This window comes from Anopheles gambiae, chromosome 3, assembly GCF_943734735.2.
Source record: "Anopheles gambiae chromosome 3, idAnoGambNW_F1_1, whole genome shotgun sequence".
NCBI classification, from domain to species: domain Eukaryota; kingdom Metazoa; phylum Arthropoda; class Insecta; order Diptera; family Culicidae; genus Anopheles; species Anopheles gambiae.
In genome coordinates, this window is record NC_064602.1 from 31,391,071 (window position 1) to 31,416,801 (window position 25,731).

Consider the following 25,731-nt stretch of genomic DNA (forward strand, 5'->3'; position numbering starts at 1 on the left):
TATCGAATTTCCGTCTTTTTTCTTTATAGTGATGTAGAATCCTCCGATCTGTCTAGTAGTGATTCTGAAGATCTGTTAGATGAAATAGTTATAGCGTCAGCCCGCATCGACGATCCATGCCATTACGATCCACTGAGCTCGCCGATACATTACTGTGACAATAATGTCCACTCGGACGATAACAGCAATAGTAACAACCACAACAACAACACAATCATTCGTATAGATTCGATCGAAGAAGCGCACGGGTCCGGCACGTCGCCGTCGTCGGGGGCGGCGGCTGCGTCGGTGGCGGGCGGTTCGGGCGGCCCGGCGGCCGGTGCGCCCGTCTGTCTCAACCCGTCCTCCGCGTACAAGAACTCCAAGTCGCGCCGCATGGAGTACAGCCGGCGCGGCATGATGCTCGGGCTCAGCAACCCCTCGCAAGACTCCGCGTTCGGTTCCATGACGGACGGCGAATCGTCCAGGGCGTCCAGCTTTAAGCTGAGCAGCTTCGCCTCGATGAACTCGCCGATCGACGAGGGCGTGGAGGATCTGCTGGCGGAGCAGATAGGGCTGCCGGCGGCCGGTACCGCCACCGGGACGGACAACCTCGCGACCACGATTGCCAACATGAAGTACATCGATTCGACTGGGTCGTCCCCCTGCCACGACTATCATCATCACCAGCAGCAGCAGCAGCATCAGTCGCAGATGCTGCCGCAAACGTCCGGCTACGGCACTGTCGTGTGTGCGGTGAGCAGCTCCCGAACGGAACCCTCGATCGCATCGCGTGACATCTCGCCCAGCCCTGGGCCTCGCTTTCTGGAGCCTCCCAAGCTCATGATCAACAATCACTCATCCACGACGACGAACTCATCGCTCTGCTACACACTCTCCCCGCTGCGCAAGTGCGCCACGACCGAGGTGTTCTCGCAGAAGTATCGCGTCTCCTCGTTCGAGGACATGTCGTACAACTCAATCGCGCGCAAGTCAATCAAAAACACGAGCCGCAAGATCTTCCGCTCGTTCGAGGAGGAGCGGCGCATCGATTCGGCCTTCATGCCGATCGACACGACGCGGCCGCCGGCCCCACCGTCGGGCGGCAAACTTCAGCAGCAACTCTCCCTGCCGCCGATGCTGACCCCGTCGCCCAAGCACGTGCCGTCGCCGGTGTCGCCCTCGCGCAAGTACCACACCGCGCAGTCCTACCAGAACCTGCACACGATCGTACCGACGGCCCGGGAGCGCGGTTTGCAGTGGCGCAGCAACTTGATCAAATCGAACGAGTGTCTGTTCGAGACGTCGTTCAACAGTGTCTCGCCCGCCGCACAGCACCACCATCACCAGCAACACCATCAGTTCCGCTCAGTGTCCAGCTTTTCCGGCAGCCATCATCTCCGGTCGCACGGTTCGCAGGATCTCCCCACAACCGCGAGCGGCAGTGAGATGAGTTGCGACCGGTTCATCCTTACCCCGGAACCGCTCCCACCCGGCAGCCCGTCCCGTACACCCTCCGTCACGTCCACCGCAATCTCGTCCCCGTCCGCATCGCTCGCGTCCACGAGCCGGATGCGCCCGAACCGAACCGACCGGCAGCAGCTCTTCTCGCTCGCCCGGTTCAAGCACAGCACAATCCTGGACAGTGTGTCCATCGAGGACTTCTCCTCGGAAATGTCACTGCGCGGGGCGGCCTCGACCGTCTCGCGGCGCTCCAACAGCCCGGCCAGCCCCTCCAGCCGCAGTGCGGCCAGCGGTGCGTCCACCTCGTCCACCGGCGACGGGGCGACCACGCTCGAGTACGAGGCGAAACCGCTCACCTCCGACCTTACCTGCACGTCGGACGCGTCCGACACGACCAGCGAGGATGCGACCAGCGTCAGCACGACGGACACCTCCCTGCTCAAGTCACCGGTGCCGCAGCGGACGACACCGGCGGCGCCCCCGCTGTCCGGCGAGCAGCACTACATCGTGCGCCACAAGCATGCCGCGCGCGACGTACGCCAGTACCTGGACGATGGGGCGGGCGGGCCGGCCGGCGACGAGTACGGGGCCAGTGGCAGCGAGGAGAAGACGCCCCTGCTGGACGGTATGGAGCTGTCGCCGATCTCGCCGACCGAATCGGAGCAAATGTTGTGATAATATCTGGGCTCGGTCGGGTGCGCCAGCCGCTTCTCCGATGACTTTGGCGACTCTGTTCAGGCCGAGATACTGCTGTAACTCCACTGCGCTGGGTGGACGGGAGAGATACGGAGCGAGAGGGAGACAGAATGAACTAGAAGAAGAAGAAGAGGAAGAAGAATAAAAACAGGTCACTTTTAATCAGTCAGCATTTAGGCGTGCCAGAGATGATGATGATGATGATGAAGTTACATTTTACTAACCATTTTTCCAAAAAAAAGTAAAAACTCAACCTCCTACCCCACGAGTATGAAAACTATTCCAAATTGCATGGTAGCTACTTGAGTACTACTCAGACTAATTATATGATGAGAGGATGTGCGGTGCAGCCACTCACGTCTAAACCGGGTTGGTTCGATTTTAAACACGATCCTTAGGTACTAGATCTCCCGAAAACAGGGAAGCGGGTGAATTGGGAACATCTGCCCGCGCGTTATACGATAGAATATATGTACAGACATATTCCTGACTAGAGCCTGCCACCTGTCTTTTCTAGTGTAGCGTGTTCAGCTTCTAAACCCCGGTCAAGTATGGCCGGATTTTACATTCAACTTTACACAATCAAACAGGGAACTAGAGAACTACCGACCGTTTTTTCCCCCTTCAAACCTGCACACTATACCCAGTGTGAGCATTAGTCCAGTCCAAGTCAAGACAGTCAGTAGGTAGTAGGCTGTATTACAACACGTTTTTCCCTTTCTGCATCTCTCTCTCCAAGTAGGCTAGTGGTAACAGAGTTCCATCTTGCTCACTTTTTTCTCTCTCTCTCGCTCTCTCTCTCGCTCTCTCTCTCTCTCTCTCTCGAAAGTAAAACTCCCTTGAATTCATGGGCCACCAAAACATTCCTGTCTATCGGTGCCAAGTGCCAATTGTCCTGAACGATACGCCACGTGAGAAACTGCATCCCCCCAATCCAGGAGACAAAAAAACAGGCGCGAAATGTAAACCAAAGGAAAGGAACTGCAAGAACAAACTGTCAATCAAGATGTAATCAGTATTGAAATGATAAAATATAATGATATAAACAAGGCTAAGGATGGCTCTGCGCGTGGTCAAGCTCCGTGCAGTATATATATTTTGGAATGCGACTTAACGTTAAAGCTAACCCATCCGACGTTACATTAGGGCCACAGTAAGTGTCAGGAAGCACCGTAATGGCATGCAAAGCCAAAGCAGGCGATGAGATGCTAAGCGATAATCGGTTTATATTTCTAGCTATAGAGCTCGGGCAAACAATATTAACTCCTAAATCCACAGCTGAGGGATATCGAAAGCGGGCAGCGGGATGTGACGATGGGTGGGTTTGGATATAAAAGCTATATAAAACAAACGAATAGGTAGTAGGCTATATTATACACATCCATACAATTATTTTAGACAACATCATCGATCGACGGGTTAAAACAATTTGCTTGAACGGTGTGAACGGAGTCCGAGACCGGGGTGTTATGATTAGGAGAGCGGCGAAGAAGGAAAAACGTGTAAAACTGCATCGCAATGTCACGATCTAGCCATGTAAGGACACTAGCAAAATCTTGAAAATATCAATCAAACCCCGTTCACTTGTTTTTGTACCCTTGTGTGTATGTGCTCGAGCGACAATTCCTTTAGTAGTAACGAGAACCCCGTTAGTAGTAATGAAGCCCCTTTAACGACAGTTTTAGCTCGTAACTCGTAAAGAAGAATAAAAAAGAAAACTATTCACATTGAGGCCAAACAACAAATAAAACAAAAATAAACAAAAACACATTCATAAGAGAAAACGTGTTCGAAGCGTGTTACTAAGAAGAAATTCATATACTGAAACATATTTTCCTATGGTAACTGTTTGTGTTTTGACCTGTACATCACGATTATTAATCATTTATAGCATTTAAATCTTTCTTCACTGTACCTCTCCACGACTTATATTACTTTTAGTCTTACTATTTTCCTCTATGTTGCTACTTATAAGATGTAACAATAAAGAAGCTTGTGAAAACTAGAACTATAGAAAAGGCAAATGAAAGGAGAGACATAGAGAGAACAAGTGCATCTGTATAAAGCTCCATCCAAAAAATACAATTCATTACACTAACTCGCTGCAAAGCAAACGAGAGCATAACAACAGATTCGATGGTAACCGTTGATAGAACAATTTCACAAGAACCGTCCCTTATAATCACAATACATCCTTTTTAGGGAATAATAAAAATGCTAATAAAAAGGGCAAATTTGTTTCCTTGCCATCTTGTTCGAACCAAATCACCAAACCACCCTTCTTCTTTTCTCCCTCTTTTCTTTCCCCCGTTTTCAAGCCCAAGAAGACGTTCAATGGTAAAAAAAGAGAGACAACAACTCATGTGTGTATCTGTAGGTAAATACGGTATAAAATAACACAGGAAATTAATTAACTGCTCAATTGACACCGTACTAACACATAAGTACGTATGAATAAATAGGAACAAAAAACTGATAAAAATAGTGAAAGCCCAACGCACTAAATGGTTTTAGTTTCACGGGTCCAATGCTAAACATCGATCAAAATGAAAAATCCCGAACATAAGAAAATGGAATAAGTGTAAGCAAATAGAGAGAAACAAAAGAGAGAAACAAATCTTATTTTTTATCCAATAAGAGCAAACTCTATCGTTCCATTTGATGCTTACTGACAAAAAACACAGCCCACACATGATTCAGCTTATTACAATAGGAAAACATTCAATCAACAATGCTAAAACCATACATATTGGACAAATACAAATAGAAGAAGAAGACAAAAAATTAAACAAATGGTACAGAATACAATCAATGAGAATCAGATCGTGCGTAAGATGGGAAAGATAGAGAGAGGGAGAAAGAAGAGAGGAACGAAAGAGCAAATCTATAATAGTTCAGTATATAAAACATTCGAGCTTGATCATTCTAGTAAAACAGAAAGATGATGAAATATAACGTACATAACGCGACACGATCCCGATGGTGCAAGCAGTGGTGCAAACCAAACCCAAACTTTACCAACAAATCTTGTAGCATGAACCAACACAACATAGAATGTAACCTTACACTAACAACTTGCCAACCGAACAACAAAAGGAAAAACAAATAATATCTAAAACACAGGAGATATGTCACAGATCTCGCCAAAACCCAATAACTCGGAAGGATTCGTTCCCTTGCTCCTGGTGTCTGGGTCTGGGTGGTCGGAGGGAAAACCCCCTGTACTACCAGAACCAGAACCATCGAGTGTCAACCGAAGTACGTAAATAAAGGTAGGGACATAGGCACGTACGCTTTCCATCAGCGAGTCCATTATAACATTCTACCATTCTTTACCGTTAATGCTAAAAATCTTATGAACAGAGCCCCCCCCCCCTCCCTCCCAATCTCGCGACGAAATCAAAAAGCTTTAACCACGCGTCGTCATTTGTGTTCCCTACCCCCCCGTCCCTCTTTCGGTAGTAGTGCTTAGACATGGAACTGATTGTTTCGTTCGTGCGTTTGTTGAGAGAACAAATCGTATTATCGTGAAACTATCAAATGCTGTCATACTTTTTGCACACATTCGCAGCAAAACAACAAAAAGAAACTTTCAGTTTAGGAAAGAAAGAGGAGGATGATAAAAAAGCTCCTCTCCTTGCCCGCCCCAACAAAAACACTGCTTTCCTATCTTGTGCTCGAATTCCACTTTTCTTCGCCAATTGCGAGGTCATATCAAAGTCCAAATTCAAAACGAATTCTAGCAATAAAATGGAACGAACTTTCAAATTCTGTTGTTTTGTTACTGGTTTTCTACGACATCCGAATTTGAGGCGATCAGTACACGTGTACTTACACAGGTTACGATCAAGTTCGGATCCAACAGGTTTCTTCTTCGCTTATCGCACGTTTTTTCCCTATTTCCCACAACACGCAGCAGTATTCAATTTTCAAATTTGAATTTTCATCTTCTTCGACCACTTCTACGAACGAACCCCCTTTCATGATCACGGGTTTCAACATCATTTTCATGTTTTATTCAATTTCTTTCTGAAAAAATATGGATAGCATAAAACTTTATTATTTTTGATTAACTTTATTCATATGTATATAGTAATTCCTTTCGATAAGAAAAAAGACTATAGAAAACAAAATAACATCATGTTTCGAATAAACACTTACTCCGAATTTCACTGCCTGTTTTCTTCCTCTTTGTTTTTTCGTGCGTTAAATTTTTGTTTGTTCTTTTTTTTCTTTTTTTTCTCATACCTTTTTGTTTTCTTTTCTTCATCCACCAGCTATAGCTCGGTTTCGCATATTATACCTTCTTACACTACAATAATGCTTTCTTGTATACAGTGTACTAAATATATTAATGGGGGGAGGGGTGGATGGGGTAGGGGGGTTGTATATGTGTATAGAGATATTGTTGTATCCAATAAAACGTAAACCGATACCCGATCGAAGGCTCTGACTTCCATTGTAAAGCAACACATTTAGCTTCCATCCTTGCAAGCGACGCGCGGACAAGTTGCTGCCGCCATGTGTCGCTGGCTGGTTGCGTAGTAAACGCAATTCGCGCACAACACATGAGACCCGCCACAACTTCCCTTGCGCACCCACAAATTGGTTGCTGCAAATCCATCCGCATAAGCACATAAGTATGTTTCGTTGATTGGGATTATGTTTCATTGCTGTGTGTACTTGTTGTTTCTACCGTTTTAATTTGTTTATGCGTTTCTGCTATTCAGGTTAAGTTGTGTTTCACAGGGACATTGCATCTCATTTCATAAACACTGTTTTTTTGTGTGTCTTGTGGCTAGTTTTGTGACTAATTGCCCAACCTAATGCTTGGGGCATTAACATTGCCTGCTAAATATTGCATATCGCATCGAATCGTTCGCTTTACACTGCTGTCTCTAGACACACTTCGTCACTTGCTGCTACATTTGTGCGAATTAAAGTGATTATGGCTCATATATAGCTTGTACTCTACGTTATTAAGTCTCGCGCTGCTACACAGCAATTCGGTAATTATTGTTTTGTTACATCATCATTGCCACCATTCTTTAACAGGAGGGCACCATTACCGTGCATTCGTTCAGATCTTGCTGGCAAATAGCCGACTTTGGGCCGACAAATGGGCAACTGTTGCCGTGGCAGCAGGGGGACACAGCGTTCGTTCATACGCGCCACCAAAAAAAAAAATGAAGAACATCCAACCAGACCAACGTCAAACCGGATTACACCATCCAAATGCATCGACCGAGGTGCGCTAACTCATTAGGGTAGGTCGAAGCAGTATGTGGGAGAGTGTTATTAGTTCGTGCCACAAGGGATGAGACCAACCAAGCGGTCTGGTCTGTGTTTTCTGTACTTTGATTTGGCACATCATTTATAATTTTTGGTAATTGCAAACGGTTGATCGGAAAGCAGGTTGTTTACTGAGGAAAGATGTTTGTCGGGCAAATATATCCCTTGCTATAGCAATAATAGGCCTCTCCTGTATGGTTTCAAAGGTTTTGTTGACAGTCTTTCCGGCGCTGTCGGAGACACTGACTCTTCTTCTACTGTTGCTCTCGGATGACCCGATACTATTTTTAAAACACTAATTATGGTGTGGTGTGTATGCTCATTTTTCTTGCTTCACTCAAGGCGCAGACACAAACGCAAACTCGCGCAACCAATGCGCATTAATCGACCATGTCGCCCGGTCTGCATACCGTCGGTTGTTGTCAGTTTTTCGTTGACGCCTTTCTGAACGAACCACGCAGTAGTAATGGGCCTCCTTTCCCCCATCCTGTTTCTTGCCATCAAACCTTCATCAAATAACATTCATCATTCCAAATGGCGAATGGCGATTCGTTGCACTTGATAGGATTTAAAGACCTTCCACCGTACGACTCGAAGCGTGACTCATTTTGGTATTTCCGGACTAAGTTTGTTGCCCTTTAGTTGTTTGGCTTCTTTCATAAACTACCAGTATGGGAGGGCTGCTAGAGTAAATACATTGTTTTCTGCTGCTGTTGTTATGACGAACATTTGCTCTTTCTCTCTCTGTGTATAGAGGAAACCGCTGTTCGCTTATTTCTACAGACCATATTGGCTAAGGAAAAACAATTCTATTTGTACTGCTATTTACTGCTGGCTTGTGCTGCTGTTGCTTATTTCAATGGCCTTCGTCTGTCCGACTGCAGTTAGCAAATCAGTTTTACAAATCGCAAACGCACTTTCAACATTCTGCCACAATTAACATAATTGTTCGAAAATGGCATAGCCGTTCGCACATGTTCCCTCTGTTCCACTGAAAATAAATGGAAGATTTTGAGCGAATTTCATCCTGCTTCTATAGGCCATATCCCACATACACACAGTACAATTGATCCTGATTCGAAACAAAACAAACAAAAAACCGGTAAAGGAAGCGCTACGCGATTGGAATTCTCTCACGGCGCTTTCGTTCGTAAAATCGGTAATGAAGCGGGATTGAGTTTTGACAAAAATTAATATAATTTTCCTTGAACTCTCTCTCTCACTCCCTCAACGTTCGCGAAATCTGTTCCCCGTTAAACTTTCGTATTTGGACTTTTCACGTGATCATCGTATCTCCGCTCACCTGAAAAGGGAAAAGTACGAAAGCAAGGGAAACATCTCCTCGACACGTCCCAACCTACTACTCCTTGAAGGGTTCCTGGTAGTGTGAAAATAAAACAACAAAACAAGACCCTACTCACTAATACAACTAAGCTTTCGTTACTACACACTATGGCTACACAAATTTGGGGGTGTTGGGTAAAGGGGAAAAAACAAACCCTACGATCAAGAACTGTAAACCGCAATCGTATCAACGAAGCGCATATACCTTCCCTAAAGCACTGCAGCATTAACAAACAAAACAAATAAACGAAAAATTTAAACGTAAAACCAATCTCAGCTTTGATTTCTTTGATTCCGTTTCCAGCATATGCGCGCATCATACGTACAATCAGTCTATGTAGGATGAAAGGGGCGGTTTCACCACGAGCTTTGATGCCGGGGCGAACTGCTCCCTTTCTCCCGTGTGTGAGTCTACTAGTCTAGTTCTATTATGTTCCGGTTTGCTTCTCCATGTGTAGCAAAAATCCATTTTGTTTCCCTCTCTTCAACGCCTTTTGTATGCCTTCTTTTCGTTACACCTGTCTGTGCTTCTCCTTTTCCCACCCAAAAAACGCCCTGTTGGCGAGTCCCCAAAATGTGCATAAATACTCGTATTATGTGTATATATATATATATCTGCGCTAACCATACTCTGTAGTTAGTGTAATGTTTCGTCCCTTCCCCTTTTCCAAGTGCTAAAATTCTACGCTTTGTTATCGGCAAAAAAAAACTTACGTGCTAGCAAAAACCACAGTAATATCATCCCTTCCCTAGACCTTACAGATCCACGAAGAAATCACAAATACAATGCACAATCAATGCAGGGCTGTCGGTGCCCACCGGTTCCACCTGCTCGGCCGTGGCGCCACCCGCCATCACGACAATGGGCGGTTGCTGCTGCTGTTGCTGCTGCTGGTCGATGGAAGCGGCAACCATTGTGCTGCGTGTGGTGTCCACCAGCGTGGCCAGAGCTGTTGAAAGCAATGCCAGCGAAGGTGGAGGTAAGGCGTCGTCCTCCTGCAGCAGAAAATTACCACCATCGATGGTTGCGTCGTCTCGCAACACCAGCAGCTGCTTCCCATCGTGGGGCGGCGGCTGAAGCCCCGTGACCGGATCTCAGTTGCCCGCCCCAGTCGGCAGCAGACTAGCGCTGGCCGGGTTGGTCAGCACGTACACGACGGCCTCGTAGGTCGCCATCATGATCGCGGTGTTCGGGATCTGTCGTACCAGCTGCGTTCCCAGACCGCTGATAGTTGAGAATGGGAAAAAACCAATAAAAAAACGATCATTAGTTTCGTCAGGATCGATCAGCCTTCCCTGATGCCATGCGCTGCGCGATTTCACTTACCGGTAGAGGCCGGCTTTGCCTTCCTCCTTCCAGACGGTCAGCAGCGTCTGCCAGAAGTTGCGGTACTTGTTCCCCTCCTCCCGGAGCCGGGTGCGGGCGACCTCGTGCGGGTACGCCACTACCGATGCGATCGTCTTGGACGTAGCACCGGCCGCCATGAACTCCAGGAAGTCGCGCGACGTTTTTCCACCCTCACCAGCAGCGGCGTCACCGGATGCAAGGGCCTTCGCTGCCGGGGATGACTGGCGTAGCTCAAGCTAGATTTAGGGAAGCGAAACAAGGGAGGTGGAAAAGTCGGGCGGTTAGTTCGGTTTGATGTTCCGTGGTCGCGCAACCAACTCTCTTCTGCGGCAACGCTCAAACGTTGCCGAGTAGCTTCCAGGGACGTGTATTGCGCCGCTCTTCGAAACTCTTGCAACCACTTTAAAAGAGTAGAACAACGTGTCCCATACAAGGATGGGGTTCTATCATTCTGTGAAAGGTGTGTTTCGTGTCGGTGGATGCATGTAAAGTGTACTTGGTCGTGTTGTGGACAACAGTTTCGAAGAGAGCTGGCTCCCCACGTCCCAGCTCAGAACAGATGGTAACGTTAGGCGGGTGTGTGGTGAGCAAAGGGGGCACATGTGTGTTTACAGGTATATGATATTAGTAAAGTAAAGGTTAAATAAGTAACTTGTTTTTTTGTTTTTTTCGCGTCTGAGTTTGCGCCTCGAACACGCAAACGCACGCAGTGGGGAAGGATTATAACATTCAGACTGACACACGGGCGCTATCGAGTGTGATGATGAGAGGCGGTTCTGAAATGGTACGAAACGATTACGTGCGCCCTTATATGTGGCAAAAGACGGTGGATGATGAAATTTGTTTTTGGAATTTAATGTTGCTGTTTTGGGGTGTAGACAGCCGCCAGCCACCGGCACGGGGGACACCGTCAGAGTGTGGAAGGAAATTTATGTATGTCATGCTTTGTGAATTATTCCAAACAGTTCCGCCAATTGCTTCGTAAAGTAATTTTCTATTAAAATCTTTTGTTGTTTTAAATTTTCTTCAACGGAATTTCCCTCCAACGATCTCAACAGTATCCCGCCGCCCCTGGAAAACTGGGCGCTACCACCCATAAAGACAACGATACCTTGGCCCAGTGCGGTTGGGACACAAGTCGGGAGAGGAAGCCAGAGCACGCGCAGGAGGCGATGTTCTTCGTTGCTTTTCCTCGCATTTTCCTCTATCAATCAGTTTTTCCTTCCCATCTTTTTCTCCCTCTCACCCCCTCTCTTTCTCTCCCTCCCTCCTCTGTCTGTCTGATCGGATCGGGGAGGGGGTGGGTCGCCGCAGCTTCACGTACGAACGGAAAGCCCTCTCGACCTACAAAACCATGACGGAGTGTGTGTATAGGAGGAAATTTAAATGCGCTGAAACAATTTACCGGAGATCTCTTACGCTTGGGTTTTTCTTTTTCTTTTTGCACACCAGACTCTATATGCGCGTACGGAATCCGTCGCCAACTCATACTTCTTCACCATCTCTCGCTCTCTGTGAGGATCTCTGGTACGGAGTTTCGGTCACATCCGTTTTCTATCTTACACATCGCTCTCGCGCATCTTAGCATGCACACATCACCATCATCATGAAAACCACGCAAACAATGACATGAACAACACACACACACACAACACGACACGACACGATGATGGACGACGAGGACGACGCCACTGGATGAGCGCGAGCGGACAATGCGAACGGACTGAAGTGGAAAGAGAAGTGGCATTTTTTTGATGCGAGATTTAAGGGGAGCCGGCGGCTCGATACGTACCAGTTTCTTCTTCAGAGCCTCGTAGATGACGAAGTGGATCACCGTCTCGGAGATGCCGACGTAGCTGGCCGTGATGCCCTTGTAGAAGCCGCGGACGCCCTGCGACTCGTAGATGCGCCGGACGCATTCGCCCACCGTCATGCGGGCATTGCTGTCCAGCTGCATGCGCGTCTTGATGAACCATATCGGGTTGGTGGCGGTGGACGAGACAAACCCGGCGCAGGATGCGCTCAGTATGTGCACCAGCGGCGAGTTGGCCGGAATGATGCTGCGCGTAAGGGAAGCAAGGAATAAAAAAAAACAACGGAGAGGGGAAGGTATTAAATGACATGGATTTAAATGACTGTCCCCCTTCTTCCCACAACAACGCAACCTACCCGACTGTGTTCAGCGAGTTCTTTGTCTTAGAGTAGGCGCAGAAGTAGATCGCCCGCGATGGCGCCACACCGACGATGTTCGGGCCGAGACCCTTGAACAATGCGCGTGACCCTTCGGTTTGGACGATGTGCTTCAGGCATTGCCAGATGCTGATCGATTGTACCGAGGTCGACAGGCCACATTGCGGAATGGCCAGGATCTGAAAAGGGAACGTTGGGGGAAAAAAGTCTTTGTTATATTTAGATGCTCGGGAAGATAAACATACGAAACAAATAAGTAAAAAAAAAAACACATTATAAACCAACACTTCTCTTCTAGTCCAAATATTTGCTCTCCCCAATGCTGTGGAGATAAAACATCCGCATGTCATAAACACAATGTCGCACACACCGTGTCACAGACACAACAACGTTATGCAGAGCCAAGTATTCGCTCGCATTCCTCCGCCAAGGACTTTTTTTGGCATCATTGATTGGTAATTTTCCACTGCGCCAGGAATTATCTAGAACTGGACAGCCACACCAAGTGCTCTAACGCAATCTTCCTAGCGCTTCGTCGCAGCACAAAGAGTACACGAAGCGTAAGAGATTGGTGGCAACAAAAAAAATCCGTCGATAAGAACGGAAAAGGGCTCCATCCATCCATCGTTGGCCTGACCCGTGCGAGAGGCCTAACGGTGGCATGGCCTCCCTTTTTTTTCACTTCCAACTAGAACGATCGCTGTCCAGTTCGAACCGGACCGATCCAGAGTGTCGGCCTGAGGCACACACATCACACCATTCTGTGATAACCGGTCGGACAGGGGATCGGATCGGGGTTGCGCTCCTCATCCGGTGTGTTTATGGTGAAAAGGTTACGTACTGGCCCGGCCGCACCACTATCATCAATTGTTGTACACACGCGTTCTGAGCCGATCGTGGCTCATAAAAACCAGACTAGTAAACAAGTTGACTCTGGTTTGGATTGCCCTCTGCGGCTCCCCTGCTCCCCGGCGGTAATCCAGCAGAGATTATGCAACTCGAGTGTGTAACCGCAACGTGCACTATTAGATTCCGCTTCCAAAGTACAATCGGAAACTGGATTGGTGTGCAATCCACGGGTACACACGCGCGCAGCCTTTAGCCGGTACAACCCGGTTAGCGGAGTTCGACCATGGACCTTCTCTCTAACCGTGTCGTTTCGTTTCGGTGTCACGGCATGATCGTCGTACCAGGCAAGATCGAACCAGTTCATCTCTAATCTTCCTCGCTCAAAAACCTACCGAAGGACGACGCCGGGTCAGGATCGTGCTAGCGCATACTCGTGACTGCTGATGGCGGGCGGCACTGTGGTGCCGATCGGCTGCGGACGATGCGCTGTTGACAGTGGCGGACACGTGGCGTACGTGATGATGGTCGGTCAGTTTCCCGCCATCGGCAGCGAGCGCAGCGTGTCTAGTGGACGCGGCCGCATGGATGAACGACGAGGACGAGCTTTGCAGGCGCGTTTTTACCACCTCCAACGGACATGTCACTACGGCGCCAGCAGTACCAGCGATACTGGAAAAGGAAAGAAGTGAAAAATAAATAAAACATTAGAAATGTTAGTTTAATAAAGAGCTAGAGCGCATGTTTCGACAGTCTTAAAAGGGAAGGTTGATTTTTTTTAATATTCCTTATCATTTGTTAAATAGTTCGCTTGAAAGATTCAATTCCGGACGTAACTGGATTCCGTTTTTCCAAGTTATTTGTTTGCATCATGCCTTAATTATGGCTCCCGTTGATGACACGCTACAAAACACACACGAGAGTTCAACTTCAACCGAAATGCGTCACATCAGACGCTCCCGTCACAGAAAAAATAGAAAGAAAATCTAATCAGCCCTTAGCACCCCGCCAATGGCAGCAAAACTGTACTGGGGGATTGTGCGAAAGCCACACAAAAAAAAACGGCGCAGTCCTCTAATTATTTTACGTCCCACGGCAAAACTGACAGCCGGTCATCACTATCAGCATTCCTTCTGAGTGAGAGCGCAGTGTGTGAGTGCCTTTTCCCTTCTGTGCGCAATCGTCGTCACTGTCTAGGCGAAAACACCGATCAATCAATCAAATGGCGGGCTTGTTCAACAAAAGGCAGGAACAACAGCAATTGAAGCAACTTCACTCTCTATTCCGCTCGAAAGCGAACAAAACCGACGACGGAGAATCCTGGGTCACACCACCCCTATTCTCTGTTTTTAGGCCGTGTAGTAACCCAACGATCGTCATCATAAATAGACTCATCCCACCATCATGCCATGCCGTGCCATGCCACCGAGTTCGATCGATTGATTGATACGCCTCTGCGCCAGATGATCCTCGATGCGCATCAACAACAACAGCAACCGCATGCGCCACACAGCCCTTCTCCGCATGACTCGCGCTAAAACCAGTTCGGGCGCAGTTTGCGTACCGGTTTAAGCTGCCCTTTTTTGCAACCCACACACACACACATGATCGAGTTGCCTGATCGAGCATGATCAATGGCAGAATCGACCAGAACCATGATGATCGACACCGAAAGCCCGCAAAGCACACAGAGACACGGTACGTGATTCTAATTCCGGACCGCGTTTCGCGAACCGATCAGGCCGCGCTAAAAATAACGTGCAAAAGCTTCAGGCACAGGCGCATGATTATCGCCCACCAAATGCCCATTTAAAAGATGACATTTTTGCTCTTTCGGCGTTTGCGGCTCTCCTGATTTTTACATAAGCGAGCGCGCGCCCGGGCGAGACAGCAGAGAGAGAGAGGAGTTTTTCTGTGCCGCTTATCTGTGTGTTGTTTGAAAGTACACACACACAGGCCTGTACTTTCCAACGGCTAGAATTGCGAGATGAAGTCCTTTCTTTCTTTCGTAACACTCACACGCTGCCCCTGCTGCGCTTCTTTAATCTCTACTTCCTACGCGACCGACGCAGGTGGCTTACGTGACACCAAGCCGAGTTCCAAAAGCCCCCTCCCCCCGGCTTCCTCATATCACAGCACTTTTGCCCCTCCGTGCTAAATGTGCAGTATGTCATTGCAGCAAAAAAAGGTCATTACACACCCGCTCCTACCATCCCCCATCCACTTCCGCTCCCCCTACTTCACCACTTACCTGGCGGCAGAGGGGAGAGATTTTCAAATACAAATAACAACGGCCTCTCGAGCACAACAACGATAAGGGTGGGACGACCTCGCAAATTATCATGACAACTGCCCCCCACACGACTGAAGCCCGAGAGATTGGAGATGCGTTTTTATGTTCCCTCTTCTTCTTCATCTTCTATCACCCCCCGTTGAACCATCATTCATCAAATTTTGTGGCAAGTAATGGTTTGTTTTTGTTTTCTTCGTTTTGCTGCATATTTTGGCTCGTTTTTTCAGGTGCTAGTAGGCGATGGTGGTAGTGGTGGGTGTGGTTGCATTTCGTTAAGAGCATTTGCAATTTACAAACCCAGTACAAAATGGCAATCAAAGCAGTCGAGGTAGCGCAGCGCTGGCGTACACAACAATAATAAAAAAGTGCACGATGTTGTTTGCGCGTCCACCATGAGAATATCACAACAGGAAGCAGTACGGGCGCCGCCATTACTATAGAGCTCCACTCGGCCTCAGAGGGTTGTGGGAAGGACGACGGAGGCCTACTACACACTACTACAACAACCGAAACAAAACAAACATTGCACCATTCCACCAACGAGGGGGTAGGATGCTCAAACCCGCTAAAAGGAATAAGAAGAAGGAATTCCCCTGTGCGAGATTACTTCAAAAAACATAAATCTACACAATTCGCGCCACTCGAAATAACCCAATTAATAGGGGGTATGTGATAAAAACCCGACATGCAACATGTGAGCGAAGCGTGATCGACACACACGAATGGACACGAAGAAGCACGTTCTTCTTTGAGAGCAGTGGGGTGGCCGCGGGGTCCCCACAAAGTGTCTGCCACCTTTTGCACACCGGCTGTAGCGGATTTGTTTAGCATTTTTAGCATGTCTTTTCTCTGTACGGTGATGTGTCAAATCCAACACTCGCTATATATAACGACTTTTTTTTATAAATATATTTTTACTTCTCTTGCTCATCCAATCGGTGTGCAAGCTCTGCAAAGGGAGGTGCAAGTGTCTGTGAGACTATGTGCATCCGGCGAAACCGTGTCCACTCTGTACAGCGCAGCAAAACAAGTGCCAAAAGAGTAAGAGCAAACGATCAAAAGCGACAGTGATCTGCCCTTTTCCTCTCTCATCCAATCCAAACGATCGGATTCAAACGAGCTGATCGGTTGGTTTGTTGCGTCCGTCGTCCTTGTGCGTGTTTCTTATTTTTTGTTCTTTTAGTTGCAGAACGCAGAACAGAAGGCGGGACACACACACACACGTCGGCGGCAGTTTTGTCATCGACCTTTGAACAGAGCGCGAGAAAGTGTTATGTCTTGAGATGGTGTGAAAGAAAGGAATTCACAACACAGCCATTGCTCCTTCCCGGCTTATCTTCCTTCCCCTTTATTACTCACTGTCTGGTGCAGTGAGCTTGATTTTATGTGAATCATCTCCGGACTGATATAAAAAAAAACCTTTTTTTTCCTCTTATATCCATTTCTGTGTTCCAAGAGATCCCTATCCCTTTATCATCGAGCCTCTATCATCTCGTCTCATGCGGCGTTACTGAGCACAAAGGTTATACAAATGGTAACACACATACCAAGCCATTTATTTCCCACATGCGCGTACGAATTGTTTCACGGCAGCAGCACAAAAAAAAGGAATAACTACCCTTAATCAGAGCCTACACCACTTTGTCTTATCACAAAATGGGAAAATAAGAGCAGCGAGGAAAGATATCACCCTGCTAAAGCCCTGGGGCTGACTGGACAGGTCACACAGGCGCTCCAATTGCAATATCTTATCTTATCGTGGCAATAAAATGTTAAATAAATGAAAGATGTTAAGCAATGGAACAGAGTAAAACCAGTGTACCTATCACATAGTACCACACGATGAGGCTGATAACAGCACAACAAATGTACACCACAGGCACACACATTCACACTCACAGGCAGGGAAGTGCGCACAAGAAAATTGTAGAAAATCGTCTGTTTTGCTTGCGTCAAGAAACTATTAAAAATAGTTCTTTTTCTAGTCATATCAAGGACGGGGATATAGATATAGGACAAGAGACTCATCAAAACATATAAAGCAGTACCGGTAGGAGAGGAAAAAACACAAACTATCGATCAAATATAAGAGCAACGTCAACTACTAGTTGGAAAGTTCGTGAAGGTTCTCGCGCCAAGGTCGAGAGGGTTTGCTGCTGTTACGGTTTAGAATTATTCATGAGGATCAGCAACAAATTGGACACTGTCACGGAATGTGAGCAATGATTTAAATAGTATCTAAAGAAAGACTTTTACATGAGACATGTTTGATCAATAGATGGACATTTGCAGATAGCGGGGGGATCCACTGTCATCAGCTCACCTTCCATGCTCTTTGGACCCTCTATCTCTCTCTCGGTCCTGGTCCCTCATCTTATCTCCCCTCAAGATTGTCTACTTTTGGGAATGGGACATAACACACTTTATTTATTCACTGATTAGCGTTCAATGTGTCGTACTGTTATTTCCATCCCAAAATTGATGCCCAAAACCAGGTGCCTATCAATCTACAACCTGTGAGTCTCCCAAACGTGCTAATGATATTAACCAGTTTCGTGAGCCTCAAATTCCAGATTGAACTTAACGTTCGTTCCGCGATTTTACGCGCCCGCCAATGAGCGATGCAAACAGAAATACATTCTAAGTCGTAACAAAAGGTTTCAGAGTATTACATTTCCCTATCGCATTGTGTGGTTAGTGCTGGAGATGTTACATTGACACGTACCTCACCTCCTCCGCACACGTAATGTTGTACTAATAAAGCTCAAAGATAATTGTCGTTGACCTGCCACACTCTACACTGCAAACAAGATGCACACACCAGGCGCGAATGGCGCAGTAGTTGCGAGGCTTCCCTCTTTCTCTCTCTCTCTCGTCTTTCCCTGGAGGAGGCTGATTTTTTCCCCGACTTCCGGCAAGAGAGGCTGGCGCCCTCGTGCTGTGCACACATCACACACACGCGTTCCGTCTGTACAGTCTGTCAATTTGCATACGATCGATTATGAGCTTAATCAATATCAGGCGCGTCGGACATCTTTGTTTTTTTCGTCTTCATCTTCTTCTGCTGCTAGCTAGTGGCAGGATGTCGCGTGGAAATGTTTCTACAGCTTTAAATCCCGAGGAGCAAGGCACAGGCTGCTCTGTTGTTAGCACGTGCTAATTGTAAGGTATCGTATCGTACAGCCTACTGCGACCGCTTCACCCTTGGAAGGGTGCGATCTACAAATAGCAGAAATCCATCACCTCTCAGCAGGCACAGCAAAAGGGTATTGCCTCATCCATCCCCGTTGGCTTTGCGCTAAGTAACCGCAGGGCTTAACGGTGGCGCGTACAAGTAAAAAGTGACACTTCACTTCACCACTGCTATCTATTGAAAATCCCCCCTATATAGATCGTGCATGCATCGTGGAGTTCCGGTTAATACTGGAAATTTCTCTGCCCTCGGTGAGATTGAAAGAAAACATTGGAAGAAGCAGAACGATTTCCGTTCCTTGTCAGTTCTTATCAATCCCTTCAAGGGGTCACGCCTGACCCCTGTGTGTGTACTGGTTCGAATCGGGCTGGTGGCGGCAGTACGATTCTTCCTTCCAATCCGCCTTCTTCTTGCTGGTGATGTCCGGTTGCTCCCCACCACCGTGCTTTCGTCAAAAGGAGGCTGGAACCTGTGGCCCTGTGGCGGCGCGCTGGGCTCGGCCTCCACAGTGCTGCCCAAATTTCGACGAATCAGAATGAGGTTTGGCCTTTTTTGCCGGCGGTGCGATTCCAACCAATCGTGGAAGAAGCTGTAATCTGCATCTTCCGACAGACAGAGCGCCCAGGGGAAAGGCAACTTTTGTGGTAAACAATTATTTTCCAACCTTAATCTCCGGACACACACGCGTTCCATAATGTACGCGGCATGTATATTCCGTGGAGTGTGTATTTTTGGAACACACATCGATTTCACCGGAACGGACGTCATTCGGACGGCAGCAGCAGCAGCACCACCGATCAGACCATGGGCCGCGAAAAGGTCGGGACCTATTTGCTATTTATTACTTCTGAAGAGTCATTTACTTTGTTTGTCCAGTCCACTGCCTGCATAGCGCTCTGCGTGCTGTGTCTGTGCGTTTGTGTTCGCTTTATCAAGTTCTGTTCTATCGCAGGCCCATCCTCTGGTCGGCAAAGACAACGCAATTATCAGTATTTTGGACATAAAAATAAAACCTATGTACCAAAAAGCCGACCAGAGACGGTGATAGTGCCTTTTCCCCCCTCTGGCTCTTTTTTGCTCTGCTTTCTGGGGTTTCTGGCCACCAGAAAGCAGCAAACGGGAAAACGTGATTTGTTGAACCGGTTTGCAGTGGTTCGGGAGATTGTGGTTGCCGCCGCCGGTTTCGACATTTGAGCGATTTGATGCGATGTCGGCAAGCAACCACACACTAGACACACACCTTACCTTCAGGACCGCCTTTGTGACTGCATTTCGAGGCACATCGCACCACCAACCAAGTGCCGTCCATTTCCGTATGCAACGCTCTGCCGTGCGCTTTGTGCAAGGTGATCAAGCGAGAAGAGAGATGGAGATGGAGATATCGTGACAACGAAAACACACTTGAACCAATTAAAAGCAATGAAAACGGATCAAAACAACAACCGCCGAATTCCTCTCTCGAGGTGCGTGTTCGTTTGTTTTTCACAAAAGAAGCAGAAAACACGGCAGAAAAAAAGAAGATCGAATGAACTTTGCTCGCCCAGGGCCCCCGTGGAGGCCCTTCACGTTTGTGGTGGGGAGGAGAAGGAGAAGGAAGGCAGTTCTATTTTTAGCTCCCCGTTCGCATATCCAATCGTGGTGCTGGTAGTAGTAGTAGTGGTAGCAATACGCGAGAGGGTGCGTTCACGCATACCGCCCTGCCCTACGCGGACACGATCGCCGTTGATCGCGGTGGGGTTGTACAAAAAACATGGCGCCGTGGCCGTTGCAACCACGTTCTCGTCTCCCGTGTCACACACACACACACACACACACACCAGCTTGCTATCTCACTCATTCGTGAGGTAATTTCATAATTCTGAATCTGCTGCCGTGTGTGGTTGGTTTCGCAAACCGAGCGGGTAAGAATACTAATCAACGTGTCACGAGAGCACACGGTGGTGGTGGCGTTGGCACGAGACCGCTACCTTCGCACGCCGAGGACAACGTAATGGCGAGGGCGGCGCAGCCGTCTTTCCTTCCTGAGCAATAAAATATAAGCAGTCAACCCCCCATAGACTGGAGGATGTGTTCATTGAAGCGAGCTTGAAGGCGAATAGAAATCACACTGCGTGGCCGCCGTGGGGTAAACAACTCGCAATGAACAGTTAATTAAGAGACCCCCCCCCCCCGCAATGTGATAAGATATCGCACACAATGAGCTCTGCGATATTCATGGGGACATGGGAGAGCTTCAGCGATGATTTTGCACAAAAGAGTGCGCTTCAATAACTCCCCTATTTAGTCACATCTTCAAAAAAGCCGTTGTTGCATTTGAAATCCTTCCAAATGCTATTTAAAGCTGCTCGCGCGTTTTGAGAGGCTGACATAATTGCAGCACACCCGGCCACCAAATAACTCGTGACCTAATGACCAGGATTTCCAAAAACGGCCGGTACCGGCGGTAAACAACCTTCCATTACATCACCAACAACATGTATCTAATAACCTTCGGCGTATCAAATAGCGCATTTAGCTTCTACCGTACTCCTCCTCGCCTGCCTCCTCGCCCCTTCTCGCGGATTTTTTGGATTGCATCGACCGAAAAGACCGCGTCGTAGTAGTGTAAGTGTTAGGTCGATATGTTTGGCAGAAGCGGAGCATTAGAAGCGTTTGCCGAATGCATGCTGCTCGCAGCCAGTTCGATGCAGTTTTCTGGAGTTATACAACAATAGCCACCAAACTCCGGCCGGTGTATCAAGTTCAAGGTCAATGGATAAAATTGCGTCTCAAATAATCGCAATTGCTCTGTTGTGATCTTTCCCTCTCGCTCTATCTCTATCTCTCTCCATAAGGGTAGCAGTGTGAATGCATCCCTCTCGCTCCTGTGCTCCATGATACAACGCCGCAACGGAGATGGCGTATTAGAAGCAGCAGCGTCGTCACTCCGAATGTGCTGCAGCAGCAGCGCCACGACGCTTGCCGGTGTGCGGTTAAATCATGATACATCACTCATTCCAGCCAACGGAGCTGCCATCATTAAAAAATGCATCAGCTCTACCGGTTTGTTTTTTTTTTTTTTCGAAGCTAAAAATAACCACAATGTGAAACAATATGCATGAGTGGTAAATGGCGCTTGTAAAGGGCCGAGTGGGGTAAACAAGATACGGTGCAAAAAATAGACCTTCTTCCCCCCTGGAACTCCCGGCACAAGCCCTTCTGCCCGACGGTGGTTGCGCATTATTGCGTCGCAATTTATATCCGAAACCGGGCGCTTCTCCCACCACCGCTTTTTTTCTGGAGCCCAAAATCAAACCCGTTCCGAAAGGGCCGTTCGGGCTGCCGAACCATTGGACTGACTGTGTGTCGGTGCGTACGTGTCGTTTGTATCGTACGCACCACCAACCCGTATATACACGCTTCCAAAACAAAGTAGGCGAAGAGATCAGCACCGCGCCCCTCCATTTACTACACCAACCCAAAAGAGGCAAGGATGGAGGGGATGCGGGGTTCGGGGTAAAGTAGTCCTCACGCATACCAGTGTATGCGGACCAAAGCAAGCGTTGGTGTGTTGTCCGTAGACACACGCAGCAGGGGGAATGCACTTTCCCCATTTGCATAGTTGCACAGCTAATTGCATCTTGGCACTATTGCGGGATAGATGGATACACTTTTCGCGTGTGTATGTGTGTGTGCATGTAGGGGATTTTTTGTTTGTTTCTTTCTAATCTGTAATGCAAATCAAACACGTTTGAAAACGCAAGCAAAAGCCCATCGAGTGGTGTACTTACCCTCCGGCGAATAAGTGAATGAAGGATTCCCGGTCACGCTGTGACATAATTTATCGGCAATGACGGCTGTAGCGAAGATTGGTGTGCCTTCCTGGGGGGGCTGCCTCTTATCGTTTTCGTGCAAACAGGGGGAAAAAGTGCTACAATGCTGTGTGCACACACAAAGTATCTGGCCCTTTTTTGTAATGTTTTTTTTCCGTTTCTCTTACCCACACACACACACAAACACCGTGTCACACACCGTTTCTATGGAGTTCGCACACGCACACGAGCGTACCACTTCTCTCCTGCTCTCCGTGCTCTCGCCGTGAGCAAAATGGGAACAAAAAAAAACTTACGATGCGCTCTTCTTCTCTGCCGACCTTCTTACTCTCGTGACGAAACGATTCCGATCATTTGTGTTTGCGCTTTCACTAGCCGATTACACGCCTGATAAGGATGATCCCAATTGCAAAGGCCTCACACGCCGTTCTTTCTACGTTGCCACGGCCTGTCCGCAGCAGGCGAAAAACGCACGCCGCGCGCGATATACGCGAAGTGATGTAACGTGCGCCTTGTGCTCAGAGAACGCGTGCTTTTCGTGGGGAGGGAGGAAGGAAAGATTGCCCTACCGGGTGTACGGGTTTGAACCGAACGAGAATTATTAATTTGTCCCGCGGTCGATGCCGGTCGGTCAATTTCGGGGAAATAATTGGCGACAACAATAATACAATCCCCTCCCTTCTGTTTCACTCCTTTTCCTTTACACGATATACGAACACACACACCAACGAATCGCAATCTACACCACACGCACGTACGCACACTCACACACAGAGCGAAGGAAAGATAAAACTATTCTGTGACACTGCTTGGACAGAGTTAATGGTACGATAATCACTTCACCGGGGAATGGTTTCACAACAAAGAACAATTTTGAAAATCACTTTTTCACGCTTTTATATAAGTTCCAATTGTTTGAGTTTATTTTTGCTTCAATTCTTGATCGATTGCACCAACGGTAGTAACTTGCTTTGCACATCCGCACTCATTGACGTTTGGAGAGAGAATGCCTTCGCTGTCAGTTTCAACTAGGGGATTTAACCGCAGTCGCAGTCGCCGATTGTGTAGCGACAAACGGGGCCGAATGGTCCGCTTTGCTTGCAGCAGATTGAACCAGCACTATGTGACAGCTGAGACATGCTGAGGCAGTGGTGTGCGAATTGGTACAATGTTTATGTGTTTTTTTAGGAAGAAAAATGCAGCCCATCAATTTTAATTTGGTTCAAATTCATAAAAAAATAAATCTTTTTCCATCAAATATTACTTCATTCCTTCTCTTCTTCTAATGATGAAATGCCTAATAACAGATTTCTCTTCGAGTCGATTAAAATGCAAAAACTTGAAGAGATGTTCCGATTAATCGAACGATATCACATGGTTGGTTCAGATAAGATTCGAACCCGCTCATGTGTTTTGTTTCGTCAAGCTCAAATGTACGATAACGTCGTTTGGTTTGGGAGAGAACTTTATTCTGATACTCATTGCGTTCGATACATCGCATAATTCTTTGATCGATTCTCACAATTAAGCTACTTTATTAAGTTGGGGGAGAACGTTTGGGGTGGAATAATGTTTACATACATCAAGTACTTTTTCTTTGCTTTTTGTTTATACACACTGATAATCCTTGCCCGGCAGCGCAGGAACAAGGGAGTAAAAGAGTAAGCATTGCAGGGTAACGAAACGAAACTAAAGTTTGCCATCATCGCGGACGGACATTTACAACAATGTACAGAAGGGAAAGAAAAATACAACAACTGTTGGCGCGGGAGGGGGGGTAGGAAGGTGGTGATGATCAATTTCTTTTCCTCCCATTTCCGGTTGTTCTCGTCCTTCCCCTCTTCTTATCAGGCAGAGCAGCGCAGCACGGCGACAGGTGGTGACGGAAATTGGTGGAGAAATTGTTGTCGCCGCCGTCTGTGGAACCCGTCGGCCGCCACATCATTCGGCTTTCGGGAAGCTCTGGTGACACTAGCCACGGTGCATCATACTTTATATACTTGGAATGGCCAAACAGACAGTTCTGTCCTCGTGACGACAATGGGGAGCCCCCGTCGAGGATTGAATCTAGCAAATTAAATAACAATAATCTTATAAACACATAATCATCCATGAGGGGTCCTCGCTTTTGTTTTGCTTCGTGGCCGATAGTAGGTGGCTGAATTGGTTGTAGAATACTTTTGGAATTCTGAAATAGAAAAGAGATAGTTTCCTTTAATGATGCTGTACGTTGAAGATTTTCACAATTTATATTGCAACCTACCATTTCGCTAGGACTTCATTGATAATCTGTCGCTTTCTGGGGAGCGGGGAGCGAGACAGGTGGCAATTGTGCTTTGTGTTTGAACATACGGGTGTGTCGGGTGGTTTGCCTTCCCATTCTCTCTCTATCTCCCCCTCCACATATACACTGCTTACTCCTTGTCACCCATCTTCACCTTGGAGGTCATGTAAATACCGACGATCAAGCCAAACAGACCGATGGCAGAACCGAAGATCTCCACGATCAGAATCTTCACGAACAGGGCCGAGTTGGCGGCATCGGCCAGGGCCGCACCGGATCCTACAATACCGACCGCGATACCGCAGAACAGGTTGACCAGTCCGACGGCCAGTCCAGCGCCGAACATTACATAACCGGACATCCAGTTGTTGTTGCGGATGTTCTCGTTGGCCGCTATCGTCGACCACTTGAAGCTGTCCAGCATGCCGGACAGCACGATGGCCGTGATCAGCCCGTAGATGGCGACCGCCTCGCAGAAGATAACCGAGATCAGATTCTTCGTCTTGATGCGCGGGGCCTTCACACCGCCGCCCACGATGCTCACGCCGGTCGTGTGGATGCCCATGGCAGCGCCGACGACGGACAGGGCGACCGCGAACCCGATGCCGAGGGTGGCCCACATGTACGGGGAGGTTTCCTCCAGGAACCAGCCGACGCTGACGCGCTCTCCCTTGCCCGTGAGGACATGGTACAGTATCAGTACGGTCGCGACCGACACGAACGACGTCGAGAAGATGTAACCGAGTGTGTAGCGCATGTTGGAGCCTTCCTGCGGGATACGGAAAATGGCGTTACAGATGGGGACGGACACGGCGCACCACTGCACTGGAAAATCGATCCGTTTCAACTCACTTTTGCGCGATACGGGCCACCACCAGAGTTTTGCAGCAGCAACAAATACACAAAATTTCAGTCACAAGATCAAGACGTCATATGACCGAGCAAAGAAGAAAACGACAACCAGAAAAAACCACAACCCCACTGACAGCT

At 47.8% G+C, this 25,731-nt stretch overlaps 3 protein-coding genes and 2 long non-coding RNA genes across 10 annotated transcripts in view; 3 read left to right on the forward strand and 2 right to left on the reverse strand.

Annotated features, from left to right (window-relative positions):
• Nucleotides 1–9,014, forward strand: part of LOC1271242 (slowpoke-binding protein) — a 45,201-nt gene extending 36,187 nt beyond the window's left edge. For all 4 annotated transcript variants that reach the window (XM_061654617.1, XM_061654614.1, XM_061654616.1 and 1 more), the window contains one exon: nucleotides 30–9,014. In XM_061654617.1, coding sequence (XP_061510601.1) covers nucleotides 30–2,118 — 2,089 coding nt within the window. In that variant the 3' untranslated portion in view covers nucleotides 2,119–9,014. The remainder of the gene's footprint in view (nucleotides 1–29) is intronic.
• LOC1271244 (mitochondrial carrier protein Rim2) lies at nucleotides 6,195–23,485 on the reverse strand. Of its 2 annotated transcripts, XM_061654646.1 has the most exons (6): nucleotides 22,416–23,484; nucleotides 13,555–13,831; nucleotides 12,293–12,492; nucleotides 11,916–12,183; nucleotides 10,103–10,359; nucleotides 6,195–10,000 (listed from the first exon to the last, which is right to left on the reverse strand). In XM_061654646.1, the coding sequence occupies exons 1-6, from the start codon at nucleotides 22,460–22,462 to the stop codon at nucleotides 9,871–9,873; spliced, it is 1,179 nt and encodes a 392-aa protein (XP_061510630.1). In that variant the 5' UTR covers nucleotides 22,463–23,484; the 3' UTR covers nucleotides 6,195–9,870. The 2 variants fall into 2 exon arrangements, with proteins under 2 accessions (XP_061510630.1, XP_061510631.1); XM_061654647.1 differs by lacking the exons at nucleotides 6,195–10,000; nucleotides 10,103–10,359 and adding an exon at nucleotides 11,550–11,846 and having other exon boundaries at nucleotides 22,416–23,485.
• Nucleotides 12,815–13,920, forward strand: LOC133392827 (uncharacterized). Its single transcript, XR_009765820.1, has 2 exons — nucleotides 12,815–13,418; nucleotides 13,507–13,920. It is a non-coding gene; the product is annotated as an uncharacterized LOC133392827 (long non-coding RNA).
• Nucleotides 16,086–17,287, forward strand: LOC133392828 (uncharacterized). The gene is made up of 2 exons (XR_009765821.1): nucleotides 16,086–16,579; nucleotides 16,636–17,287. It is a non-coding gene; the product is annotated as an uncharacterized LOC133392828 (long non-coding RNA).
• A 419-nt stretch (nucleotides 23,486–23,904) lies between the features above and the next one.
• Nucleotides 23,905–25,728, reverse strand: LOC1271245 (V-type proton ATPase 21 kDa proteolipid subunit c''). Of its 2 annotated transcripts, none has more exons than XM_310004.4 (3): nucleotides 25,594–25,728; nucleotides 24,721–25,510; nucleotides 23,905–24,645 (listed from the first exon to the last, which is right to left on the reverse strand). In XM_310004.4, exon 2 carries the CDS (start codon nucleotides 25,496–25,498, stop codon nucleotides 24,872–24,874), a length of 627 nt encoding a protein of 208 aa, XP_310004.3. In that variant the 5' UTR covers nucleotides 25,499–25,510; nucleotides 25,594–25,728; the 3' UTR covers nucleotides 23,905–24,645; nucleotides 24,721–24,871. The 2 variants fall into 2 exon arrangements, with proteins under 2 accessions (XP_310004.3, XP_061510648.1); XM_061654664.1 differs by having other exon boundaries at nucleotides 24,721–25,506; nucleotides 25,594–25,712.
• Between the last annotated feature and the right edge of the window lie 3 nt (nucleotides 25,729–25,731).

Coding starts and splice junctions, on each gene's coding strand:
- LOC1271244 (XM_061654646.1), bottom strand. CDS start 22,462: ATGTCACAGCGTGACCGGGAATCCTTCATTCACTTATTCGCCGGAGG. Junction 12,493..13,554: donor TGACCCGGCGTCGTCCTTCG/GTAGGTTTTTGA, acceptor TTCCCTTTTCAG/ATCCTGGCCATTCCGCAATG. Junction 10,360..11,915: donor AGGCTCTGAAGAAGAAACTG/GTACGTATCGAG, acceptor CCCTAAATCTAG/CTTGAGCTACGCCAGTCATC.
- LOC1271245 (XM_310004.4), bottom strand. CDS start 25,498: ATGCGCTACACACTCGGTTACATCTTCTCGACGTCGTTCGTGTCGGTC.